The following is a 24,080-nucleotide window of genomic DNA, read 5'->3' as shown; positions in this document are numbered from 1 at the left end:
TCAGCATTTGGTATTCTCAATTCAAAACGATTTTTTTAGCCATTCTAATAGGTACTGAAACTCATTGTAGTTTTAATTTCTGTTTTCCCCTAATGACTTAAGATGTTGAAAATCTTTTCTTGTGATTATTTGTCATCTGTATGTCTTCTTCTGTGAAGTTCCTTTGAAAATTTTTGGCCTATTCTTTTTTTTCTTTTTAATTGGATGGTTTTCTTATAATTACTTTTTGGGAGTTATTTATGTATTCTAGATACAGTTCCTATGTTGGATTTGTGATTTGCATATATTTTCTCCCAGTAGGTAGCTTGTCTAATCATTTTCTTAACGTTGTTTTTCAAAGCAAATGTTTTAAATTCTGACGAAGCCCAATTTACTGATCAAAAAAGTTTTTTTAAATGGCTCATGGCTTTGGGGTTATAGGTAAGAACTCAGCCTAGCTCTAGGTCCCAAGGACTTCCCCCTATCTATTCTTCTAAAAGTTGTAGAATTTTCTATTTTACATTTAGATCTATGATCTAATTTGAGTTAACTCTTATTTAAGGTATGATAGGTTGAGGCTCATTTTTTTTGCAAGTAGATGTCTAATCATCAGATCAGGTTTATTATTTTGTAGATAGATGTCCAGTTGTTCCCACTGGCATTTGTTGAGAATGAAAAGATTGTCCTTTCTCTGTTGAATTGTATTTGCACTGTGAAAATCAATAAAAGGAAAACCTCGTTTGCAGCGGAGTTGGAGGCCAGCAGAGGGAGCTTTCAGCCCTATCACTTGGCAGTCTCAGAGCCCGCAGGAGGAGAGGGTTCTTGCTCCTAGATACTACTTTACTGCCCCAACAGGAGGAAGGAAGGTTTCTTATTCCCCACGGCAACAGCCCAGCCAATGAGAGACTGTCATCCAGTGAGAAGCCGCCATACTTCCAGCTCCCAGTTTACCCCAGTGGGCTTTTCAGCCCTTCCCGGCGTCCCCCTTTCCTTGGTAAAACAGCATTTCTTGCCTTTGTTCTCTGGACTGGCCTATGGTTTTGCCACAGCTTGCTTGTCCTGGATTGCGGTTCCCTGCTATTCCTGAATAAACCCATCTTTTGCTGGTAGAAAAACTGGCAGTTTTATTTTTAAGGTTAACAGCAGCTTTGTCAAAAATCAGTTAGCTGTTCCACGATTCATTATTTGCATCAAAAATAATGATGTATGGTGATTAACATAACATAATAATTAAAAAAAATGAATTAGCTGTAATTGTCTGCTTGATTGGATTCTTTTTCAAAGTTATTTTCACCCATCTAGCTCTTTTACTGTTCATATCAATTTTATAATCAGCTTGTTTCTACCTATCAGAAATCCTGTGGGCATTTTGATTGGGATTATGTTAAATCTATAGATCAGTTTGGAGAGAACTGACATCTTTATTATATTGTCTTCCAATCCATGAATTTGGTAAATCTCTTCACTTATTTAGGTTCTTGATTTCTTCAGCATTTTGTGGTTTTAAGCATACATAATGTTTTATTAGATTTATATTTATAAATTTACAATTTTTGGCGGTATTGTAAAATAGTATTTAAAAAAGTTTCAGTTTCCAGTTGTTTGTTGCTAGTTTATTGAAATATGCTTGATATTTGCATATTGACTTTGCTAAATTCACGAATTCTAGGATCTTTTCTGTTGATTTCTTGCGATTTTCTTTTTTTTAAGTTCTTATCTAATAATTTTTTTTTATTCTTATGTTAATCCCCATACATTACATCATTAGTTTTAGATGAAGTGTTCCATGATTCATTGTTTGTGCATAACACCCAGTGCTCCATGCAGAATGTGCCCTCCTCAATACCCACCACCAGGCTAACCCATCCTCCCACCCCCCTCCCCCCTAGAACCCTGTTTGTTTTTCAGAGTCCATTGTCTCTCATGGTTCGTCTACCCCTCCGATTTCCCCCGCTTCATTCTTCCTCTCCCGCTACCTTCTTCTTCTTTTTTTTTTTTCCTTAACATACATTGCATTATTTGTTTCAGAGGTACAGATCTGAGATTCAACAGTCTTGCACAATTCACAGTGCTTACCAGAGCACATACCCTCCCCAGTGTCTATCACCCAGTCACCCCATCCCTCCCACCCCACCCCCCACTCCAGCAACCCTCAGTTTGTTTCCTACAATTAAGAATTCCTCATATCAGTGAGATCATATGATACATGTCTTTCTCTGTTTGACTTATTTCACTCAACATAATACCCTCCAGTTCCATCCACGTCGTTGCAAATGGCAAGATCTCATTCCTTTTGATGGCTGCATAATATTCCATTGTATATATATATACCACATCTTCTTTATCCATTCATCTGTCGATGGACATCTTGGCTCTTTCTACAGTTTGGCTATTGTGGACATTGCTGCTATAAACATCGGGGTGCACGTACCCCTTCGGATCCCTACTTTTGTATCTTTGGGGTAAATACCCAGTAGTGATTTCTTGCGATTTTCTACATAGATAATCATATTGTCTTCGGATAAAGATGGGTTTTATTTCTTCCTTTCCAAACTGGATGCCTTTTACATTGTCTAGGACTTCAAATGCAATGTTGAATAGGAATTGTGAGAGTGGATATCCTTTCCTTGTTCCCAGTGTTGGGGAAGTAGCATTGCTTTTCATCTTTAATTAAATACGTTGTTTGTAAATGTATGGGTTTTTTGTAGATACCCTTTAGCAGATTAAGGAAGTTTCCTTTAATTCCTAGTTTGCTGAGCATTTATCTTGAGTGGCTTTTGGGTTTTGTCAGATGCTTTTTCTGCACCTGTTGATATGATTATATATATTTTTTCTTCTTAGTTTTTTAGTCTGGTGGATTACATGGATTGACTTTTGAATGTTGAATTAGTCTTACATTCTTGGGCTAAATCCCACTCATGATATATTAATCTGCTTTTTCAATTTGCTAAAATTTAGTTGAGGATTTTCCATCTATATTCATGGGTGACTTAGTCTATAGTTTTCTTGTAATGTTTTTGTTTGGTTTTGGTATTGGGGTAATGTTGCCCTCATAAAATGAAGTGGGAAAGTTCCCTTACCTTCTGTTTTCTGGAAGAGATTGTATAGAAATGGTGTTATTTCTTCTTTAAATATTTGGTAGAAATTGCTACTGAAATCGTCTTGTTTTGGAATTGTTTTTTCTGGAAGGGTTTTCATTATAAATTCAGTTTTAAAAATAGATACAAGACTATTCTGGTTATCTATTGCTTCTTTGGTGAATTTTGATAATTTGTGCTTTTCACAAAATTGTGTTATTTCATCTAAGTTGTCCAATTTATGTGCATAGAATTGTATGTATTATTCTCTATCCCTCTAATTGCTGTGGGATCTGTAGTGATGACCTCTCTTTTGTTCTTTGTTATTGGTAACTTATGTCTTCTCTCTTTTTTCCTTTGCCAGTCTTGCCAGAGGTCTATCAATTTCATCGATCATTTGAAAGAACCATCTTTTTTTTTTTTTTTAAAGATTTTTATTTATTTATTTGACAAAGAGAGATACAGCAAGAGAGGAAACACAAGCAGTGTTAGTGGGAGAGGGAGAATCAGGCTTCCCACTGAGCAGGGAGTGCTCAGACTGAGCCACCCAGGTGCCCCAAGAGCCATCTTTTTAAGTAGGCTTTTTTCTGTTATTTTTCTGCTTTCCATTTTATTGTTTTCTGCTCTTATGTTTAGTGTATCTGTCATTTTGCTTGCTTTGGGTTTATTTTGCTCTTATTATAGCTTCTTAAGGTAGAAGCTTAGATTGTTGATTTGAAACCTTTCTTGTTTTCTAATGCATTTAATAGTGTAAATTTGCCCCAATCACCACTTTAACAGCATCCTACAAATTTTGATATATTTGCATTTTCTTTAAATTCAAAATGTCTTCTGATTTCCCTTGAGACTTCCTCTCTGACCCATGGATTGTTTAGAAATGTGTTATTTAATTTCTAAGTATTTGGGGATTTTCTAATTTCTTTCTGTTATTGATTTCTAGTTTAAGTTTATTATGGTCAGAGAACATGGTTTGATTTCAGTTCTTTTAAATTTGTTAGGTTTGTTTTATGACCCATGATATCTATGACCATGATATCTACCTATCCATGAACAAGCAAAGTGAACCTATGGAAAAGTTGCAAAATAGCCCAACAACCAACCATATATACTACGTCTAGGTTCATCAATTAATATTTTGCTACATTTGCTTTCTTCTTTTTCTCATTAGGGAGTTAATTGCAGACATCACAACAGCATCCTTAAGTACATAGCATGTATCTCTTACGTAGGACATTCTCCTGCAAAATCATAATACTATTACCTAATACAAAGTTGTCGTTCAGATTCCCTCACTTAGCCTCATGGAGCTTTTTTTTTTTTTTAAATTCAAGATTTATTGTATGTTTTCATTGCACTTAGTAATCATGCCTCCATTACTTCCATTTATTAAAAAGAGTTCCCCAACCATTTTTGCCTTCAGATTGTTGTTAAGATTTTTGAAGAGTTCAGGCCCGTTATTTTGCAAATGTCCTTATATTTGGCTTTGTCTCGTGGACTCCTTGATCAGGAGCAGGCTAAAAGTTGTGGGCAGGAACATTTTAAATGAAATTGCTTGCTTTCAGTGATTCATTTCAGGAGGCGTGGCATGTCACTTTGTCCTACCACTGGTGACATTTAATATATTCCCTTGATTTAGGAAGTGTCTACTGGATTCCTAAATTGTAACGGTACCAGGGCATTTGGGTGGCTCAGTCTGTTAGGCATCCGACTGGATTTCGGCTCAGGTCATGATCTCAGGGTTGTGAGATCGAGCCCCGTGTCAGGCTCTGTGCTCAGTGGGGAGTTTCCTTGAGATTCTCTCTCTCTCCCCCCATGCACATGCATGCTCTATCTCTCTCTCAAATAAATAAATTTTAACATAAATACATAAATAGTAATGGTAGCTTTTCCTTTTGTAATTAATAAGCCATCTGTGGGATAATATCTTGAAGCTGGGTGAATATCATGTTCTCCGGTGATCTTTTATCTAATGCTTTTAGCACTGGTGATTCTTACCTGAATCAGTTATTACTGTAGTGGTTGTATAATGGTGGTTTTCCGTTCCTTTTATTCTTCTACATTTATTAACTGGATTTCTTTTGTAAAGAAGAGATTTGCCTCTTACTTTCCTTCCGTCTTCTTTCTTTTCTTTCTTTCCTTACTTATTATCAGTGTGGAGACATGAATTCTTTCCTCAGTCAGTATCATTTCCTCAGCCAGTGCTCAGCTTGTCTTAAATTTGGCTAGTGAGAACCACTTAATCCTGGGTTGGTACACTTGCAGCAGAGGGAAGTTTTCTGTAGTATTTAACATTTCAGTCCATTCGTAGCCTTAGGAGCTATGGGGATTAATGCAGGTACCATGCTTTAGACCTTGCTTTCGATAACCCTTCTGTGCTTATTTTCCAGCAAATCACTGAATTGAAGAAAGAAAACTTTAATCTAAAGCTCCGCATCTATTTCCTGGAGGAAAGAATGCAACAGGAATTTGATGGCCCCACCGAACACGTCTATAAAACTGTGAGGTCCCACTTCTCACTGCCACCCGTGGGGTCTTTGCTCATAGTCCTTCCCAGCAGAAATTTGATTAATATTTGTTCTCAGAGTTAGCCTGAATAGACAGAGCTGCTTTCATTTAATTTGAATTGATTATGGGCAACATAAAGACAATAGGATGACCTTAATATTAAGCAAAGAGATTCAAGATTCATTTTAAGGGAATCGTTTCTCTTGTTTTAAAATCCGAATTCTGATTTACTATCTTTATTTCCGTTGCCTTTTCTAAATTACTTATAATTTAGACAAAAGCAGTGAAGTGGTGGAACGTCTTTGGAATTGCAGACTCCAGGTAGCTACTGTTACCAGCTAACCGTAGACAGGTCACCTCAGCTCTCTGGGCTTGCTTTCAGAGGGAAGTGATCATCCCTCCGTCACAGAGTTATTTGTGTGGATTAAAATGAGATGACAGATGAAGAGCCCCAGCACACAGTCAGTGCTTGACACTCGTCATCATTGTCTTCCGAGCTCCCCTTGGCAGCCCAGAGTTAGGACTGTCAGTTTTCTGTGCTGTTAAGCAATCTTCTGGATTCCTTGTGTACTTGCTTGTAAACTGTGAGAAAAACGGCTGTTCCCGTCTGAAGTCTCAACCTGGCGGCCTCTGCCTGAGAGTGGAAAACAGAACTTGGCTTTTTTGAAAAGACTTGAGTACAAACAATATTTCAGTGCCCAGTTTTTGGCTTTCTCCAGTAGATTAGCCATTGGCCTGGGGATTATTCCGTCTTTTCTCTTCTGAAGTTTGCACCAGTGGAAACTTTTGAAGGGGGAAAGGACCTCTCCTTGAGTTCCAGCAGATGAACTTAAATGGGCTTGTCTTGAGGAGGGATTGTATTGTACTTCTGAGCCTTTTCAAGAATTGAAAAGCCCCCTTGTCCCTTAAGACAGTTTTTTTTCTGTAGTGTGGGGGTGGAAAGGCAATGAGAATATCCCGTTTTCTGGAAGGGAGTGAAGATGCAATCACAATTTGAAGGAAAAACCAATAGCCTAAAACATTTTATACGTAAATATGGTTATATACTTCTAGGGCGATAGGGAGCCAAAGCATGTTAATTGCTTGCTGTGTGTCAGGCACTGTCCTGGGCATTTGTACATTCATCATCTTAATTTTAATTGTCAAGACAGCCCTATGCAGTGGAGATTATCCTCATCTTTCAGAAGAGGACACTGAAGTTCAGGGAAGATCAGTAACTTGCTTGATGTCACATAGCTACTATGAGGGGTGGATTTTGAATGTAGGCCTACTGACCTCATTGTCCTATGCTGTTTAGCTTTTTCTTTTTACACAGTCTGATTAGATGACCTGATTTAATTGTACTTTTATTTCAAGTTTTTGGATAAGTGCATGGCTCAAAATTCAAAAAAAACATCAAAGGAATACACTAAAAAAGACTTTCATCCACCGTTGTCTCCTAGTTCCCCAGATCTAACCGGTATTATTAATTATTTATGTAGAGGAAATTTATGTATACACAAGCAAGTGTGTGTGTGTTGTGTGTGTGTGTGTCCCCTTTTTACATAAATGCAGGCACGTTCTGTTCTGCAGCTTGCATTTTTCTTTAACAATATCTTGGATACCTTAACAGTGGTTTAAGAGCTTCTTTATTCTTTTTTATAATGATATTCCATTTTCAGCTTGTACGGTATCTTGATTTTTGGTTTGGAAGCTAATTATCACGTGTATAAGTTTATAACTTGAGGGATTGGGCTTGAGAAAAACAGCCTAGTGGACACGTGAGCCCTCCATGCTCTTATATTCCTGGGTTGGGGTGCCAGTTAGTTCGTCAGAAAGCAGTTTAGAATATCTGGTGTCAGTCCTACACAGAAACTCTCTGCCCTTCCTAGAGTGGAAAAGGAACCCTCTGTTTGAAGGGTTTTCACAGAACCCGTTGAAGACCGATGCACTGGCATGCAGTGTCCTTTCTGCAAAGATCAGCTTCTTTTAGAAAAAGTTCGGCCTCACAGATGACTTGTTTAGTTCCTGTGGTTGACAGTGAAGAAAATTTTGTGCCCTGTCTGCTAGGCTCTTCTCATCTGTTAGCTCATTTGCTCCTCCTCACATCCCCTGTGTCAGATGGGCTTGTATTGTTCATTTGACGCTTAGGTGGCCCAAAAGGAGAAACTCTGCTTTCTTCCCTCCTGGACTTGTGCTTCCAAGGACGATTACAGGCTGGTGCTTCCAGTTTCATGTTTGATGCTAGCATGAAGCCAGGGCCTTGTGTCTGCCTTGTTTACCACGGTTTCCCCAGTGCTGAGCCCCATGCTTGGCCTGTCACAGGTGATGGGTATATATCTGTGACGTGACAGAAGGAATAAATGAGCAGCCACTGACTTACGACAGTTTCCTCCTGGTAAAGAGGGGAGGCAGAATTTGAACCCCTGTCCTCATTAACAGATTGGATTTCATTCCAGATGACTTCTCATTCTGGGGTCCTTGTTCCCCCAGGGCTGCTTGGCAGAAAGGTGGGAGGCATGTCCCCTGAGATTGTAAATTTTACTGGAAATGGGATTTTTATTTAAAATAATATGCATGTATTATGGAGTAGAATGTAAAATTGGCATGAATTTCAGATTTCAGAGAAATCCTGGGTATATAGCAACCCCGTGCAAACTACACACTCAGACCCCAGTCTCTCCTACTTGAGTTCATCTAATATTCTGTCTGGAATACACTTGTGGACCAGTTTGGGGAGCCCACCACTGCCCCACTGTCTCACATTGCAGTCTGTTTGCCAGAGATTCTGTCTTTGGGTTCTCACGTGAGTTAGAAGCCCAAGGCCATGTGTGACTCCTTTCATTCCAGTCCGTTAAGAGGAGGATGGTTGGTTGGAGAACACTGTGGTGTCCCTTATAGACCTGAGATCTTACACTGAAACGAGACGGGCAGTGATGTGGCCTCCCACTAACCATCCACGTGTTGTGGGGTTTTTTTTTTTTTTGAAGCTGTAACACGTTCCCACTGCTACAGCCACCACATGCATGATTGTAAACAACCAGAAGTAATTGCCTTGGAATGGTAAAAGCAAACTGCAGAATTGCTTGTAAATTTGCTTGGCAGAGGGCAAACAATTTTTAAATCAGCCTCACTGGTATGACATTTATGCCTCAGTGTTTGAAAGCTCTGGCCATTAGAAGCTTGGAAAATTTACATAATTGTTCCAAGTCTTGAGAAATCCAGGGCTTTCTTTTGAGACCACCAGTGTTTAATAATTCCCTTCTCCCTGTGCCCTGAGGCTAATGAGGTTTTGAATCTAGCATCTGCCTATTATAGGCCCCGGGTAAGTTGGTCTGTGCTGAAAGCAGTCTCCCCACAGCAGACGTTCATGTTCGTGTGTTCCGTATTTTACGTGTTTCTTTTCTCTCCTGATCTTGACTGGAAGAACATCGAACTCAAGGTGGAAGTAGAGAGTCTGAAGCGGGAGCTCCAGGAGAGAGAGCAGCTGCTCATCAAAGCCTCGTGAGTACCTGTCATCCTGTCACCAGCTTGCAGGACGCCTGGGGTCCCGGTGGTGGAGGCTGGTGGGGCAGTAGAACACAGCCTTGCACTGTCTAAGCCAGTTTGCTCCCGCTGGGCCCCGAGGATGCCAAGGAGGTGTTCGTTTTTATTTCTCTTTCACCAGACTTTTGAAGTGTAATATACTTAACGGGGAAAACGATTCCATCTTAAGGGTACAGCATGATGACTTTTCACCAAGCAAACACAACTCATGGGGCTACGATCCAGATCAAAAGCCAGAACATCACCAGCCCCCCAGAAGTCCCCTTTGTGCTCCCAGAACTTAGCCTTCTCCACCAGGATAACCACTGTGCTGACCGCTGATAGCATCGTTCCTTAGTTCTGCCCGCTTCTGAACTTTAAAGGAATGGACTCGTACACTATACACGCACCCTTTTGTGCCTGGCCTCTTTCCTCGGCCCTGTATTTGTGCGATCCAGCCCTGGCCTGAATTCTAGCGGTAGCTCGTTCATTTTCATTGCTGTGAAAGCCCTAGGGGCTGGCAGGGGTCCTGAGGGACTCCCATGGTGAGTGAGGCTGGGCGCGCAGAGGGTAGGGCTTTATTCAGAGTAACTCGTTTCTGTATCTCTTCAGTGCACTGGGGTTTCTTGTAATATTTTGTTTCAAAGAGGTGTTGTGCTGAAAACTGTTATTTTAGTTAATCACATAATTAATTTAAATATTTATTGAACAACAAGCCCAGTTTAGAGAATACAGTCTGTGACTCGATTAGGTAATCCATTCATTCATAAACACTTTCCGTGTAATTGTGCCATGTACTGAGGATTTGCAGAGACCTCCCCTCACGCCGGCGGCTCAGCAGAGACTAGTGAGCTGTATCGCACACCTGGAGTCTCACGGAGGTACAGTGACAGAGGGCGTTTGGGGGCCCAGTGGGACACCGAAGCATACAGAGTTTTGCTTGGTGAGCATGGAATAACACTTCCCAGGGCTGACCCACCAAGGATGTGGCTGAAAGCTTATGCAGAAACGCTTCATTTGTCACAGGAGCTGAGCTCCTGCTGGATATGGGGGCCAGGAGCATGGCATATTTGGTTTAGGACGTAGCTGCACTGCTCTGGGCCAGGCCATATGATTCCTTTCAGTGCCACACGGCTGCTGGCTTTGAGGAGACTAGAGGTTCCTGGGCTTCTCTGAGTTATGGCGGCCTTGCACACGCTATTTTCTGAACGAGCGAATGAATGAGTGAGTGAACGAGTAAATTAGAGTAGTAAGTTTTGTTTTGTTTGGGTTGCTGTTGCTATTTCGTTTTTGTGTTTTTGTTTCTGAAGCCCATCATTTCTCTGGCAGGAAGTCAAATCCACTTTACCAAGTCTGGAAGTTGGTAGTAGAAATTGAATTTGGTTTGTTTTGTCCCTGCCTACTGCAGGTCTTGGCTAGGACTTGTTCGCAGGCATGTACCTGCAGGAACCCAAACTCACAAAGTCTCCGTGCTCTCTTCCAGGCCACACAGGGCTGAATGGTTTCAGGGTTTGTGCACCTGTTTGTATGTGTAGGTTCTCCAGGCTGCCCAAACAGACCTTTTTTAGCCTGACCAGTTTTATTAATTTATCCAGAAAATATTAAGCAGCTGTTGCGGGCTGCACTGGACTAGGTTCCCGGGGATGCAGTGGTGATCCAGACAGACACATGGGGCTTATGTTCTAGAAGGGGCGATGGTGATAAAATACTTGGAATAATAAATGTATGAATCCAAAGTGGGAAAAGAGCTGTGAGAAAGATAAGAGGAGCGATGAGTGCTAATAGAGTAGGAGCAGACCTGCAAATAGAGCTGTGTGACAAGGAAGGGGCCCTGAGGAGGTGGCGCTCAGGTGAAATCCGAGGAGCCCATAGGAATTAACTGGTGTGCGTGTAGGTCTGAGGAAATATGGGGAGTGTGGGGTGGGGTCTCCCTTTTGTCCTGGAGGGTGTTGAAGCCACAGCAGGATTATCCCAAGATAAATGGAAAACAGTCATGGGTTTTGAGCAGTGGACACAATGAAAGTTTAGTTTTGTGGAGGTCACTGTGGATGCTGAGTGGGAAGTGATTGTCGACAGAGCATGAAGGGAGACCAGTTAGGAGGCTAGCCTAGGAGTTTAGGTGAGAGACTAGTGATGGAGATGGAAGGGTGGGTTAGAAAGACATTTGGTGAGGAAAATCAGCAGGACTGGGTAATGGATGGGAAGGGGGAAGTCAGGGATGACTTCTAGATTGGGGCTTAAGATCATGAGCTCTGTTTTTAAGAATGTTTACAATGACTTAACTGTTGTAGCTTTCTCCCCACCAGCTCTTTATCGCACACACTGCTCACAGATACTAAAAATGTCCTGTTCCTGCTGCTTTAGCTTTGCCCCGCTGACCACTTCTGCCTTCTATCCCCTCCCAGTCCGGAGGCCTTCCCTGTTACTCACCTGACATAGAGGCTCATGGTGAGTCCCACATGGCTGCCTGGAACCTGCATTTCAGTCTCTTCACAAGCTTCTCTGGCATAGAATCACACTCCCATATGTGTGCAGCACTTGACAGTTTGTTTATTTATTTATATCTTTTTTTTGGAGGGGGAGGGGAAGAGCAGAGAGAGAGAATCTCAAGCAGGCTTCATGCCCAGCACGGAGCCTGACACGGGGCTCAATCTCACAATCCTGAGATCATGGCCTGAGCTGAAATCAAGAGTCTGACACTGAACCGACTGAGCCACCCAGGGGCCCCAGCACTTTACAGTTTATAAAACAGTCTTGCATCCATTTGCATGCTATCATTCTCCTGGGAGCTAGGCAAATCTTGAGGAAAACCTCAGCTTAGAGAGTTGAGGATTTAGGCCTGGAGATGGGAAGGACCGTGATGAACACCATGTCGTCAGCAGGGTGATCGAAGCTGGGATTTGAACACAAGCCCCTAACTTCTGGTCCAGCACTGTTTTCGTATTCTTTTTTTACTTTCATGTGTGTGATTCTTATTTCTTCAACATGACTCTATGTCTTCTAAAGCCAAGACAAGAGCCTTTTCTCCTTTAGCGGAATATGGGGCTTCTCAGCCATTCCACCTTTGTGGGGCCTTTGTGCGCTTTGCCCGCCATAGGACAAGCATAGTGTCTACCACATCCCTGCGAAATGTGCCTTTCCCTTTCCCCTAACTGCCCAGCACCTCCAAGCGTGTGTGTGGTACATTCTTGTGGTGGAAAAATAACCTTTATTAATGCTCTCAACTCCCTTTTACGCTTTTATGGTTGTTGTTTTTATGGTGGGCGGGGGCGGATGGGAGATATGGGACCTGTCACAGGAAAAGCCCCTGCTTTTTCTCAAGAACTATAATTAGAATGGAAAGAATCAAGAGGAAGTGTTGACAGTTAAAAAGGGTAGCGGGGGGGGGGGGGGTGGTATTTATAGAAGGTTCTTTTTTGTATCAGGTGAAATACTGGATTAGACCACTTTGTCCCACCCTTGCCTCGCCTTAGTTCTTGCTCTCTCTCTTGTCTGTTGGCCCAGATTCTATCAGGAGAGACAGGTAAGGGGAGTGAGCTGGCATTTATTGAGATCCTACTTTGCCCCAGACCCTGTGCCAGGCACTTGACACGCTTTATCAATTTTACAACAATGATGTGAGGCAGCCGGTATTCCCATTTGAGTGCGGAGAAAACTGGGGCTCAGAGGAGTTGGGGGGGGGGCCTGCCCAGGTTGGTAACAGAGCTGGGATGGGTCTGGCTCTGGAGCCCACTCTGCCTTGCTGTGGAGTAAACATGTATGTGTGCTGGCTTTTCATTCCTATATTTATCAGTTATAATAAGGGGACATTAAAAACAAAAGCAGACATATTGTCGGGAGTAAATTTTATCTCTGTAGCTTTAAAACACAAACAAAAATAATAATTCCATTAGTAGAGGAAAATTGCACCATACTGCTGAGTATAAATTTTATTGCTACAGTAACTGTAAAATACAAAGATGATAAATGAAAAGTTGGAACATTTATTATTGGGGATATATTTTATTGGTATAACTAAAATGCAAACAAACTGAATAATACCAGTACTTGTTAAAAATTGTAGTCTGCCTCTTGACAACGTATATGATTCTGACTATAAAACACCAAGGTTCGATCCGGGCCAATAGGAAGGAGATGGTGTATTTGCCCTCGCTGGGCAGGGGTTGGGGTGCGGGTTGGGGGAGGTGGGGCTAAAGGAACCGTTCCCTAGAGGAGGCTTTGTAAAGCCCAAGGGCTAAAACCCTTGCAGTGGTTAGTGGGAATTCAGGACTGGAAACATCCCGTATCCAAGGCTCAGGAAGAAAACCTCTAGTCTGGAATTCTTTAAGCCGTATGTAAGACCTCTTGAGGAGTGATAGAAACGACTGGATCCCTGTGAACTCTGGACGGCGCTGATGGAGGAATGAACTGAGGGAGTGGGGGCCGAGGACATTTCATGGCGTTAGTCAGGAAGTTGCAGTGGTGGTGGCTTGGTTCTAGCCAGAGGAGGACCTGTTCTCGGCTCAGAGGGGTAGACTGAGGCCTGTCATAGCATCCCAGCAGGGGCGGTGGTGGCCTCAGGGACAGCAGGCGGCGCTCGGGTCGGAGAGGAAGGGGCACCTTGCTGTGGCCACCACGGTGTTAGCACATGAGTTCTCAGAGGCTGTCCAGTCTGTAAGAGGTGATTCACCCAGAGGCGCATTGAGGACATATATAGAGTTTACTTTTGGAAGCAAATCTGTTCAAGCTTCAGAGTCCGTGTTCTTTCTTTCAGTTGTTCACATTGAATTCCATTAAAATGATGTCATGACACTGGGGCCTTCTGAAGGCTTATTGGTGAAAGGAAGCACGATATGAATAAAGTCTTTATTTGCAGGCAACTCATGTTTGATACTTGGGCAGCAAGTATGGCCCTCTTGACTTTCCATTGTTCTCAGTCAAAAATTCACATGGCCTGTACATGTGAGTGTCTGATCACATGGTTCTTGGTTGGGAAAATTTTATATACCCCTAAAGTAGGGCATGGGAGGCTGGTGGTGAATAAATCTGTTCTGTTGCAGTTTTTTCGAGAAACCAGCTTTAGGTGGAGCCATTTCCTTTATTATTCTGCCTTCTGGAAACCTGCAATCATTTTAGAAATCTGATGAGAACGGCTCTGAGTATATGTCTCACAAATTCGTATCTGACACTATTTTTCTTTTGAGGAGAACCAAAATGAAAGGCGTCCGTGGTTGCGGTCCTGGGTCTGATTTTGGTGTGTCATCCCCACCACTCCTCGTCCACCGGACAGAATATTCTGTGGTGCCACAGCAGTGTGAACTCTGCACCTTACGGAGCAGGGGCTGCTCTCGCAGACTTCTCTCCTCGTGCCCGAAGTGCTAGCTGGTGCTCAACAGACGGATCATGCTGTATTTAAAATGCTTTCCCCTCCGGTTGGCAACAGCTGATGTATAAAAGCCCTTGATCCCTCAGATTTATTTTTGTGGCATGCTGCTCCTTTGCACGTTGGTTTGTCAGACCATCTCTCCCCCTCTCCTGCCACTGGTGGAGGGGTACTTTGTTGGAAGTGTCCTGGTGGGAAATTTGGCAATAGCTTTCAAAAGTCTTAGACGTGTGCTCACCCTGTGACTCAGTAATTCCCTTTGTATGAATTGACCCTAGGAAATCACTAGATAATAAACATACAAGGATGCTTTTATTATAGCATTGCTTATTTTTTTTATGTTAATCACCATACATTACATCATTAGTTTTTGATGTAGTGTTCCATGATTCATTGTTTGCATATAACACCCAGTGCTCCATGCAGAACGTGCCCTCTTCAATACCCATCACCAGGCTAACCCATCCTCCCACACCCCTCCCCTCTAGAACCCTCAGTTTGTTTTTCAGAGTCCATCGTCCCTCATGGTTCGTCTCCCCCTCCGATTTCCCCCTCTTCATTCTTCCCCTCCTGCTATCTTCTTCTTCTTTTTTTTTTTTTAACATATAATGTATTATTTGCTTCAGAGGTACAGATCTGTGATTCAACAGTCTTGCACACTTCACAGCGCTCACCATAGCACATACCCTCCCCAGTGTCTATCACCCAGCCACCCCATCCCTCCCACCCCCCACCACTCCAGCAACCCTCAGTTTGTTTCCTGCGATTAAGAATTCCTCGTATCAGTGAGGTCATATGATACATGTCTTTCTCTGATTGAGTTATTTCGCTCAGCATAATACCCTCCAGTTCCATCCACGTCGTTGCAAATGGCAAGATTTCATTCTTTTTGATGGCTACATAATATTCCATTGTATATATATACCACCTCTTCTTTATCCATTCATCTGTCGATGGACATCTTGGCTCTTTCCACAGTTTGTATAACATTGTTTATAATACAATAAATAATAACACTAACATTTGAGTACTTTATAGTGGGCTCTGTGCTTTAGAAGTATTTTCAGACAAACATGTAAAGTTAGAAATCTACATTTTTTTTCCATCTGAATGTTTTAATAGGGGATTGAGGTGTGTCAGCTGTACTTCAGTAAAAAAATAGGGGATTGATTTAATATATTACAGTATATTTTACACATGAATTAATATGTAGCCTCTAAAAATGATAGAGATTTATATTTATTGACCCAGAAGTATGTTTATAGTGTATTAAGTGATAAAATCAGATCATAGATACACGATTCTCTTTTTGTAGAGAATGTCTGTAAGGCTGTATGCTAAAATGTTAACTTAGTTCTTCTGACCGGTAAGATTATAGATGATTCTCCTTTCTTAATTTTATTTATATGTTTATTTATATGTATTTTAAATTGGTGTATACTTGGCATGTAATGTATAAGTTTAAGGTGTATATGTTGATTTATTTGATACATTCATATATTGCATTATCTGTGTTTTTGAATTACAAACACTAATTTAAAAAAAAAGAACAGCACAGGTCTATGGGAGAAGTGATGAACAAATATTACTTGTCTCTCTGGGGGCCTTTGAAATCCCTGTCCCACTGTCCCCACGTGGATTTTACACTTTTGCCCCTTTTTGCAGCAAAGCAGTTGAGAGCCTCGCTGAAGGGGGCGGCTCCGAGGTTCAGCGGGTGAAAGAAGATGCTCAGAAGAAGGTGCAGCAGGTTGAAGATCTCCTAACCAAGAGAATAGTCCATTTAGAAGAGGCAAGTGTGGACACCCTGAGGAGACTGTGTTCTGACAGTGGGTTAAGAGTGGAGGGGGCAGAATTTTGTTCCTTTTACCCTCAACTTTCAGAGTTTCAGCAGAAACGGGAGCCGCCCTTATGAGCAGCTTGTGGGTTCCAGCCCTGTCTTAGGCGCTTTGCGTATAGAATTTGTACCCTCACACCCTGAGTCCTGGCCATTGTCTTCATTCCCGCGGATGAGGACACCGACGTACAGAAAGACTGACTAGTCTCAAGTGTGATCCTGGATTTAAATTTGCAACTGCTGATTTTCAAGCCCCCGCTCTTGCGGCAGTATTGCTCTTCTTACCTAGTTCAGGCCCTTGATCTTACAGAGGAGGAAACAGGCCCGGAGATGGGGAGCGGCTCCCCTAACCCGCGCTAAGCCTGGAAGTGATTCCGCTTTGCAGGCCGTCGCATGCCCATACAGCCCGGTCCCCGGTCCCTGGCCTCCATCCCACGTCACCCCGGTGTTCACCGCATGCCTCTTCTCGGGGAGACACCACATGGAGCCCCTCCTTCTGCTCATTCTCAGGCGCTTCCTGTGACCGTGATGGAGGCAGGATGTGTCTTGGCTAGAAAATCCTGTCTCCTAGGTGTTAAAAGTTTCCGTCCACATTAAGCTAGTGTTCAGTGACACTAGTTAACTTCATTCTCGGTCTTTGAAGTCTCTTGGCCCATCTCCCAGTCTCCACCTGAAACCCTGGCTCTTCTTAGATACGAGGAGGGATGGCAGCACAAAGCGCTTCTGGGTCCAGAGGGCAGATGCACCGGGGCTCTACTTTGCAGCCCAGAGTGGTCTTTTCCGTTCATGGTGTTTGCACTGGCCCCGCGAGGCTATAGAGATTCTAGGTCCCAAATACAGACGAGGACACGGCTCTGAGAGGGAGGGAAACTTAGCCATCAGTGGTAGAGCTGGAACTGAAACAAGAGCCGTCCAACCCCAAATTCTGAGTTTTAGTTAAAATGTCATTGTTGGTTCAGTCATCCTGTGTTCCGCGGGAAGCGCTGCCCGGTGTTTTAGGGTATCAGCGTGACTGCCAGTCCGTGCTGGGTTGACCTTCTGCTCTGCCGCTGATTAGCCTTGTCCCCTTCTCTGAGCCTCTGCTGCCTCGTCTGTGGTGGTTGTCCTAGCAGCCGTGGTCCGAGCAGTGTGTGGGGGGCCAGCCCCGTGTGAGGCACCCTTCTCACGCATCCTTTCAGTTCGTCCCTTCAGGAAGCCTGTCAGGTAAATACTTCTGTCATTCTTTTTAAAAACAAAAACAGAAACATGATGACCCAGGCACAGGGTGGCCAAGTGCCTTGCTCAGGGTCACACCGGCAGGAACACCAGGTGCTCTGGCTGTGGAATCTGCATTCTAAACTGCTGTAGGGTGTCTCTCAGCGCATAACTGTTTAGGGTTAGGTGAGGAACAGAGATAAGAGAAATCAAGCTCCTTGCTCAAAGCCTGGCATTTAACAGGCACTCAGTAAATAGGTTTTATTTGTTGTCTCAGAATATCGGGAAATGATTTTTCCCGGCTATCACTGCGCTTGCCAGGCAAGCCTCATCGGGAGGAGAGGCCTTCTCCCCCGCCCAAGTGGGGGCAGTGATGGGGGTGGCACTGTGGAGGGAAAGGGCAGGGGAGAGGAAGCCAGTGTTACTTTGAGCTTCCCGTGATGCAGCAAGCCTTTGACAGAGTCTCAGAGCAACTCCTTGATGGGATGGTGGTGATCCCCTGCTCTATGGATAAGCTGGGGCCCAGAGAGGCTACGTGACTACCCAGCGTCCCACAGCAAGTCAGTAGGAGAACTGGGTTTTGAACCCAGTTTGATTTGACTTTTATCTTTGTGATGTAGTCAGAGGCCGTGGGCACTTGGAGATCCAGATCTACCCCCAGGTCACTTTCCTGAGCTCCAGGGCCCTTTTCCCCAACGTGGGCCCTGCCTGCATGATTTAGATAATTTCTTTGTTGGCCTCTCTGAGCTCTCAGGAAGAACGTAGTTTTTCACCACCGAACGTCACCTTGGAGATAGAGAAAATGTACTTGAGAATTGTGTAGTCATCATCTTAAAAGAAATAGGGAGGGGGCGGTTGGGTGTGGGATGAATTTGTATGGAGGTTATGGGGGCTCCGGAATTTATGTATGTTTAAGTATTGAGAGGCACATTTCTCCTTGTTCTCATTCAAGCTGTAAATATTGATCTGATTTTTCAAACCCAAAAATACAGAGTTTTTGTAGAGTTGAGTCTTTTCCATTGGAAATGCCTATTACTCTTCAGGATACAAGAGGGAAAAATGGCTGGCAAATGTATTTATTACTGATTCTTCCCATGTATAGTACAATTCAAGGAGGGGAAATGTGCCGGAGAAAAAGTCATAAATATTTATATTTTAATCCAATTTCCTTTCAAAATGTTCCCAATTGTATTGAAAAATTGCATCAAATGCATTTAATTTAACTCTAGGATGTGAAAGCTGCCCAAGCAGAACTGGAAAAGGCCTTTGTGGGGACAGAAACAGAGAAGGCTCTTCGGTTGAGCTTGGAAAACAAGCTTTTGGAGATGAAGAAGAGGCACAAGGGGGACTTGGACATGGCTGTGGTCCTGGAGCAGAAAGACAGGTCTGGCTCTTATCTCTGTGATGCGCTGACATTTGTTTCTCGGGCAGCATGGCGGAAGGGTGTTCCCTTCCTACTCTTCCACCCCACCTTTCTCTGCTCCCCCACCATGAGAAAACCTGGAGTAAGATCAGGGTGGAGGGAAAAGGCATAGGGTAGGGATATGAGGACAGGGATAGAATTATAGATAGAAACTCCTGCCAAAAAGTTCTGTTCAGATACTAGACGTAGCCTTCAGTTTGGCTGTAAGCTTCCTGGTAACCAAAGGAAAGAGAGAAAAACAGTCTTGATGGATGTAAGAGTCATACTGCTCACAAGAGAAAATGAGCCAGGAATTCAGGAGAAGCCCAGTTTTACTTGACATTGTTGGGGAGAAGTTTCTCTTGTGAGTCTTCTCAGAGGGAACAGTATGTGATTATATCCCCACAATATCTATTGCGTTTGTGGGACCTGTTTTTCATCATGTCTTTTTTTCTTTTTAAAGATTTTTATTTGAGAGCGAGAGAGTGAGAAAGAGCACAAGCGGGTGGGGGTTGAGCAGAGGGAGAGGGAGAAGCAGACTCCCCACTGGGCAGGGAGCCCGACGACACAGGGCCCAATCCCAGGACCCTGGGATCATGACCTGAGCCGAAGGCAGATGCTTAATCGACTGAGCCACCCAGGCGCCCCTTATCATGTCTTTTAATGCAGGCCGAGGGCCCAGATTAGTACAGTGCGAGGGGCCAAAAGAGTGTAGACCGAGTACAGAGCTCTCTGTTGGTCCAAGAATAAAATGTGTGCCATGTAGTCCAGAGAAATGGATGGGCCATAGGGCCTTTAGGCGGTCTTTAATGCTTGTGTCTTACAACCAAACTTGATCAAAACTGGTCAGGAGAGAGTTGAGGTTTTCTTCTTTATCATGAACCTTACATTTTGATACTCTTGCCTAGCTTTGCTGGTCACTAGGTGGAAGGTTGTGTAAATTAAATACAAGTGAAACTTCTGGCTAACCTGTGACCTATCCATTGAAGAGCCAAGCTCGTTTGGAATTTGATAGAAATTGTTCTAAAGCAAATGATCTACTTTCCTATTTCCTTAAAAAGAGGATACTGACTCTGGTTCCTTTTTTTTTGGTTACTCATTGACTCACGATTGATGTGATGGGCCCACCATGTTGTTTGGGTTCTGGTGCTCAGTTGCCCCAACTCCCCAACCGCTGTTTGCTTTTCTTTCAGCCTTATGAGGTTTGAGTCTGCACCTTGCTTTCATGTTTTAGGATTATCTATAAAAGAGAAATGAATAGACTGAGGGAGAGGCCATGGTTTCCACTTATTCAGTGTCCTAGCTTCAGTGTCTGGAGGAGCGAGCATGTATTTGGTGTGCTGCAACCTTTTCTTAGCTTTGATCTGGAAAACTGAAGTTTTGGCATGAATCTAAGGACGAGTCAGGAAACAGAGTTCTCTGTGAGGTGTAGGACCTCAGCATTGAGTGAATGAGTGTTTTTGTCCATTACGTGGCTAGGAGAGAAGCCTCCCTAGACGGGTGGTTTTTTTTGGCTGGGCCTCCCCCTCAGGGTAGCAGCCTTTTCAGGCACTGTACTGTGAGAGTCTGGAATCCTTTCCCATACAAATTATTTATATGTTTCCTTGCATCTCTCCCAGCTGATGAGCAGTGAAGCCCTTAGAAGGTTTACAGGTTTGTCTTTCCTGGGGGACCTGCAGGTCTCCAGCAGTTAAATTGGAAATAGGGAACCCAGGGAAGAGGCCAGAATGTGCAGGGGCAGCCACCAGAGAAGAAAAGACAGAATTCCTGGTGCTGGTGAAGGGGAAGGAGGGAGAGGGCAAGAGGGCTAGGAGTAGGTTTGAGAAGAGGTCGTGGGCGAGAGCAGATTGGAAGGGCCCTGCGGGGGTCCCAGCACATGTTCCGCAGTTAGTTCACTGGTCTGTTGGATCATTATGCCCTTTGTTCAACAGATACTTTCTGAGCATCTTCTGCTCAGTAAGTGGTGGTTAGAGTATAAGTAGGAATGGTACAGACTGGGTCCCTGTCCTGAGGAACCTCATGTCAGGGAGTATGCTTGTCATCTAGCTAGGTGGGAGGAGTCGCGGGCAGGAGCAGAAAATGGCCAGGTGGGTACAGGCTGGGTTAGCATAACATCTTTCTAATTCCGTTTGGAGGGATTAGGAGAGGCTTCCCAGCGGAAGTATGAGGATAAAGGAGGAAGAAAAGGTATTCAGGCATTGGGAACCACATGTATGGAAGTTCAGAAGCCTGAGGGCACAGAGCGTGACCCGGGGACTTACACAACTGTAGCATGGCTGGAGAGTTGTGTTCTGGAAGGATGGTGGAAGAGATGAGGAAAGGGAAGCTGGCCAGATCATGTGGGCTTTGTTGCATAGTTTGGGTTTTGTCTTCAGGGCATGTGACAAGCTGCTGATGAGTTAAGGATGGAAATGGGGTGGTGTCAGGGTCAGACTGTAATTCAGAGCAATCCCTTTGGCTGCCCCTAGAGGATGAGGTGGTGGTGGGGCTGGGTGGAAAGACTGCCTCTCAGGCTGATGGAGAAGTCCAGGCAAGAGATCATGGTGACCAGGACTGAGGTGACGGAACTAGCATGGAGAAGAACAGGCAGAGCGGCTTGGAAGGTAGAATTGACATGATGGCTTGAGGGGCTTGATCACTGATGAGTTTGGGGACGAGGGAAAGGGCTGCAGAGATACCTCCTCACCCAGGTTTTGAGCGTGAGCAACTGTAGGATGGTGGTACAGTGTGCTGAGTTTGGGGAACGGAAGGGGCAAAGAGCAGATGTTTTTGGGTGGGAGGAGTGGGAAGATTAAGCTCTCAATTGGGACATGTTGGGTTGAGGGATCATGGACACCCAAGAGTGAGTCTAGAAGGTGCTTGGGTATATGGATTAAGGCTAGATTAAAGGAGCTGTAGATTCATTCATTGGCCAGCTACTGAGCATGGCCTTGGGTTAGGTGCCAGGAATTGAGAGATGAGCACTTTCTTCCTTATATGGCACTCCCAGCATGGGAGAGGGGACAGATGGGTAAAAAAAAAGTGTTGTGATTGGTGTTAGAGGTAAATTCAGGGTTCTGTGTTGTGACAAAAGCAAGGTGGTGATCAGGTGTGCTTGGGTGTGGGGCAGGGAAGGCCTTGCCACCCTGAGGGAAAGCTTGTGCAAAGAATGGTGTGGAGCCCGGCGCATGTGAAGGTAGTCGTAGAAGAAAGTGGTCTTTGTTAGCATATGCCACAGAAGCTTGGCTTCTCATCTTTTTGGAAGGGGGAATTTGGGAAGGTTTGATGCTTATTGAGTACTTAATGTGGTGTAGGTGGTGGGGTCTCCATGTGTGGGTGGTCAGGTCAGGGCGTTGCCAAAGGCTGCATCTTCTTGGGGTTTCCCACAGGCCTGGCTGGATAGGCACAGAAGCCTGATTTGTTAGTCCTGCCCGAGCGGCTGTCTCTCACAGATAGATGTGCCCCAGCCACACTCCCAGAGGCCAGTGCGGCAGCCAGAGGCCGCTTCTGGATATCTGCTCACGTGGGGTGTGGGCCTGTCTGTGGTGGAACTCTCCTGGGACTAGGGTCAGATATTGCCTCCCTCAGGGCAGGCCTGCCCACGAGCTAAATGGAGGTCAGAAGGTGAGCTGCTAAGCGGACTTGGAACGGGGGAGCTTGGGCTTGCCTTGGTGAGATGGATCCAGATGTGTCGTACAGATTGGCCTGTTGTGGATGGGCACTGCTGATGGCTTTCTGGGCTTCCTCCACCCTTTTGAAAGGTATGTGCTTTAGCTACTTGATCTCCTACGATCTGACCTTAGAGCTAGTCTGTATCCTTAAGGCTAACGCTGTATCGTCAGCTAACACTGAGGAACCCTGCAGGTCAGATGTGGCCAACGGGTATGTTTTATTTGGCCTACACAGTGCTTTTAAAAGTTTGAATTAGGGGTGCCAGGGCGGCTCAGTCGGTTAAGCATCTGCTTTCAGCTTGGGTCATGATCCCGGGGTCCTGGGATTGAGCCCTGCATCGGGCTCCTTGCTCAGCGGGGAGCCTGCTTCTCCCTCTCCCACTCCCCCTGCTTGTGCTCTCTCTCTCTCAAATAAATAAAGAAAATCTTGAAAAAAAATAAAAGTTTGAATTAGTTGCCTCTATTTTAAAAAAATCTAGTTTCATGTAAAAGTTTGGTTTTCCAGCCTCTTTTGAAAACCTGGAAGGTGTGGCAAGCCTGGGCCGTGGTCTTGCTGGATTGAGGCCACTCCTGTGGATGGCCCCATGCTCCAGTTTGGCCCCAGTCCCCACAGGGCCTGCTTCTCTCATTCCCATACCTACTGGGACTTGCTTTAAGGTAACTAACACAAATCAATTTTATCGAAGTATAAGTTACCTACAATACAGCACCTCCATTTCAAGTATACAGGTAGTGACTTTTACCTCTTCGATTGATTCTGTGATGATTTCAGAGTAGAACCCCTAGAGGGCAATCTTACTCCTCTGTCCAAGATTTGGGGGCATTGCACTGGTGCTGCCCTGGTCCCTCTGTGCCTAATTGTCTTAGCCTGTTTGGGGTGCTATAACAAAATACCAGAGATTGGGTAGCTCACAAACAATAGAACTTTATTTCTTACTGTTCTGGAGGCTGGGAGACCAGGGCGGCCGCATGGCCGGGTGAGAGCCCTCTTCCGGCCTGCAGACTTCTCACTGCATCCCTGTGTGGTGGAAGGGGCCAGGCATCTTTCTGGAGCCTCATTTGTCAGGCACTGCTCGCATTCATGAGTTCCACCCACGTGACCTACTCTCCTCCCAAAGCCCCACGTCCTAATCCTGTCACCTGAGGGGGTTAGGATTTTGATACCTGAATTTTGGGGGGCCACAAACATTCAGACCAGAGCACCAGTGCATTGCCTGCTGCCTTTAACTACTTTTAGCTGACTCTGGACCTTCCCCCTGGGAGCCAGGGAAGCTCTCCGACTCTCAGGCCTTTGCTCTTCCTACCATTCAAGTTGTTTTCGAGGCTCAGCTACAGAAAGGCTGTTTGGAGGGCTCTCTGACAAAATGCTAATTGTTGAATGTTAAGGAAAAGTAATACTTACAGCAACTGTCATTTGTGGAGTTGTGCTATATGCCTGGAGGTATGTAGGGCTGTTTTAAACATTTTCTTTTTTTTTTTAAGATTTTATTTATTTGCGAGAGAGACAATGAGAGACAGAGAGCATGAGAGGGAGGAAGGTCAGAGGGAGAAGCAGACTCCCTGCCGAGCAGGG

The 24,080-nt window shown here is 44.3% G+C and overlaps 1 protein-coding gene across 1 annotated transcript in view; it reads left to right on the top strand.

The window, feature by feature from the left end:
- Positions 1-24,080, top strand: part of CDK5RAP2 (CDK5 regulatory subunit associated protein 2) — a 177,339-nt gene that overhangs the window by 24,408 nt on the left and 128,851 nt on the right. The window contains exons 4-7 of the mRNA XM_044920803.1: positions 5,444-5,554; positions 8,968-9,044; positions 16,093-16,216; positions 18,685-18,839. Of these exons, the coding sequence (XP_044776738.1) occupies positions 5,444-5,554; positions 8,968-9,044; positions 16,093-16,216; positions 18,685-18,839 (467 nt within the window). The remainder of the gene's footprint in view (positions 1-5,443; positions 5,555-8,967; positions 9,045-16,092; positions 16,217-18,684; positions 18,840-24,080) is intronic.

The sequence above is a fragment of the Neomonachus schauinslandi genome, chromosome 13 (assembly GCF_002201575.2).
Source record: "Neomonachus schauinslandi chromosome 13, ASM220157v2, whole genome shotgun sequence".
Lineage (NCBI taxonomy): Eukaryota > Metazoa > Chordata > Mammalia > Carnivora > Phocidae > Neomonachus > Neomonachus schauinslandi.
Note: the sequence above shows the minus strand (reverse complement) of the source record. Positions and strands in the feature narration are given on the sequence as shown.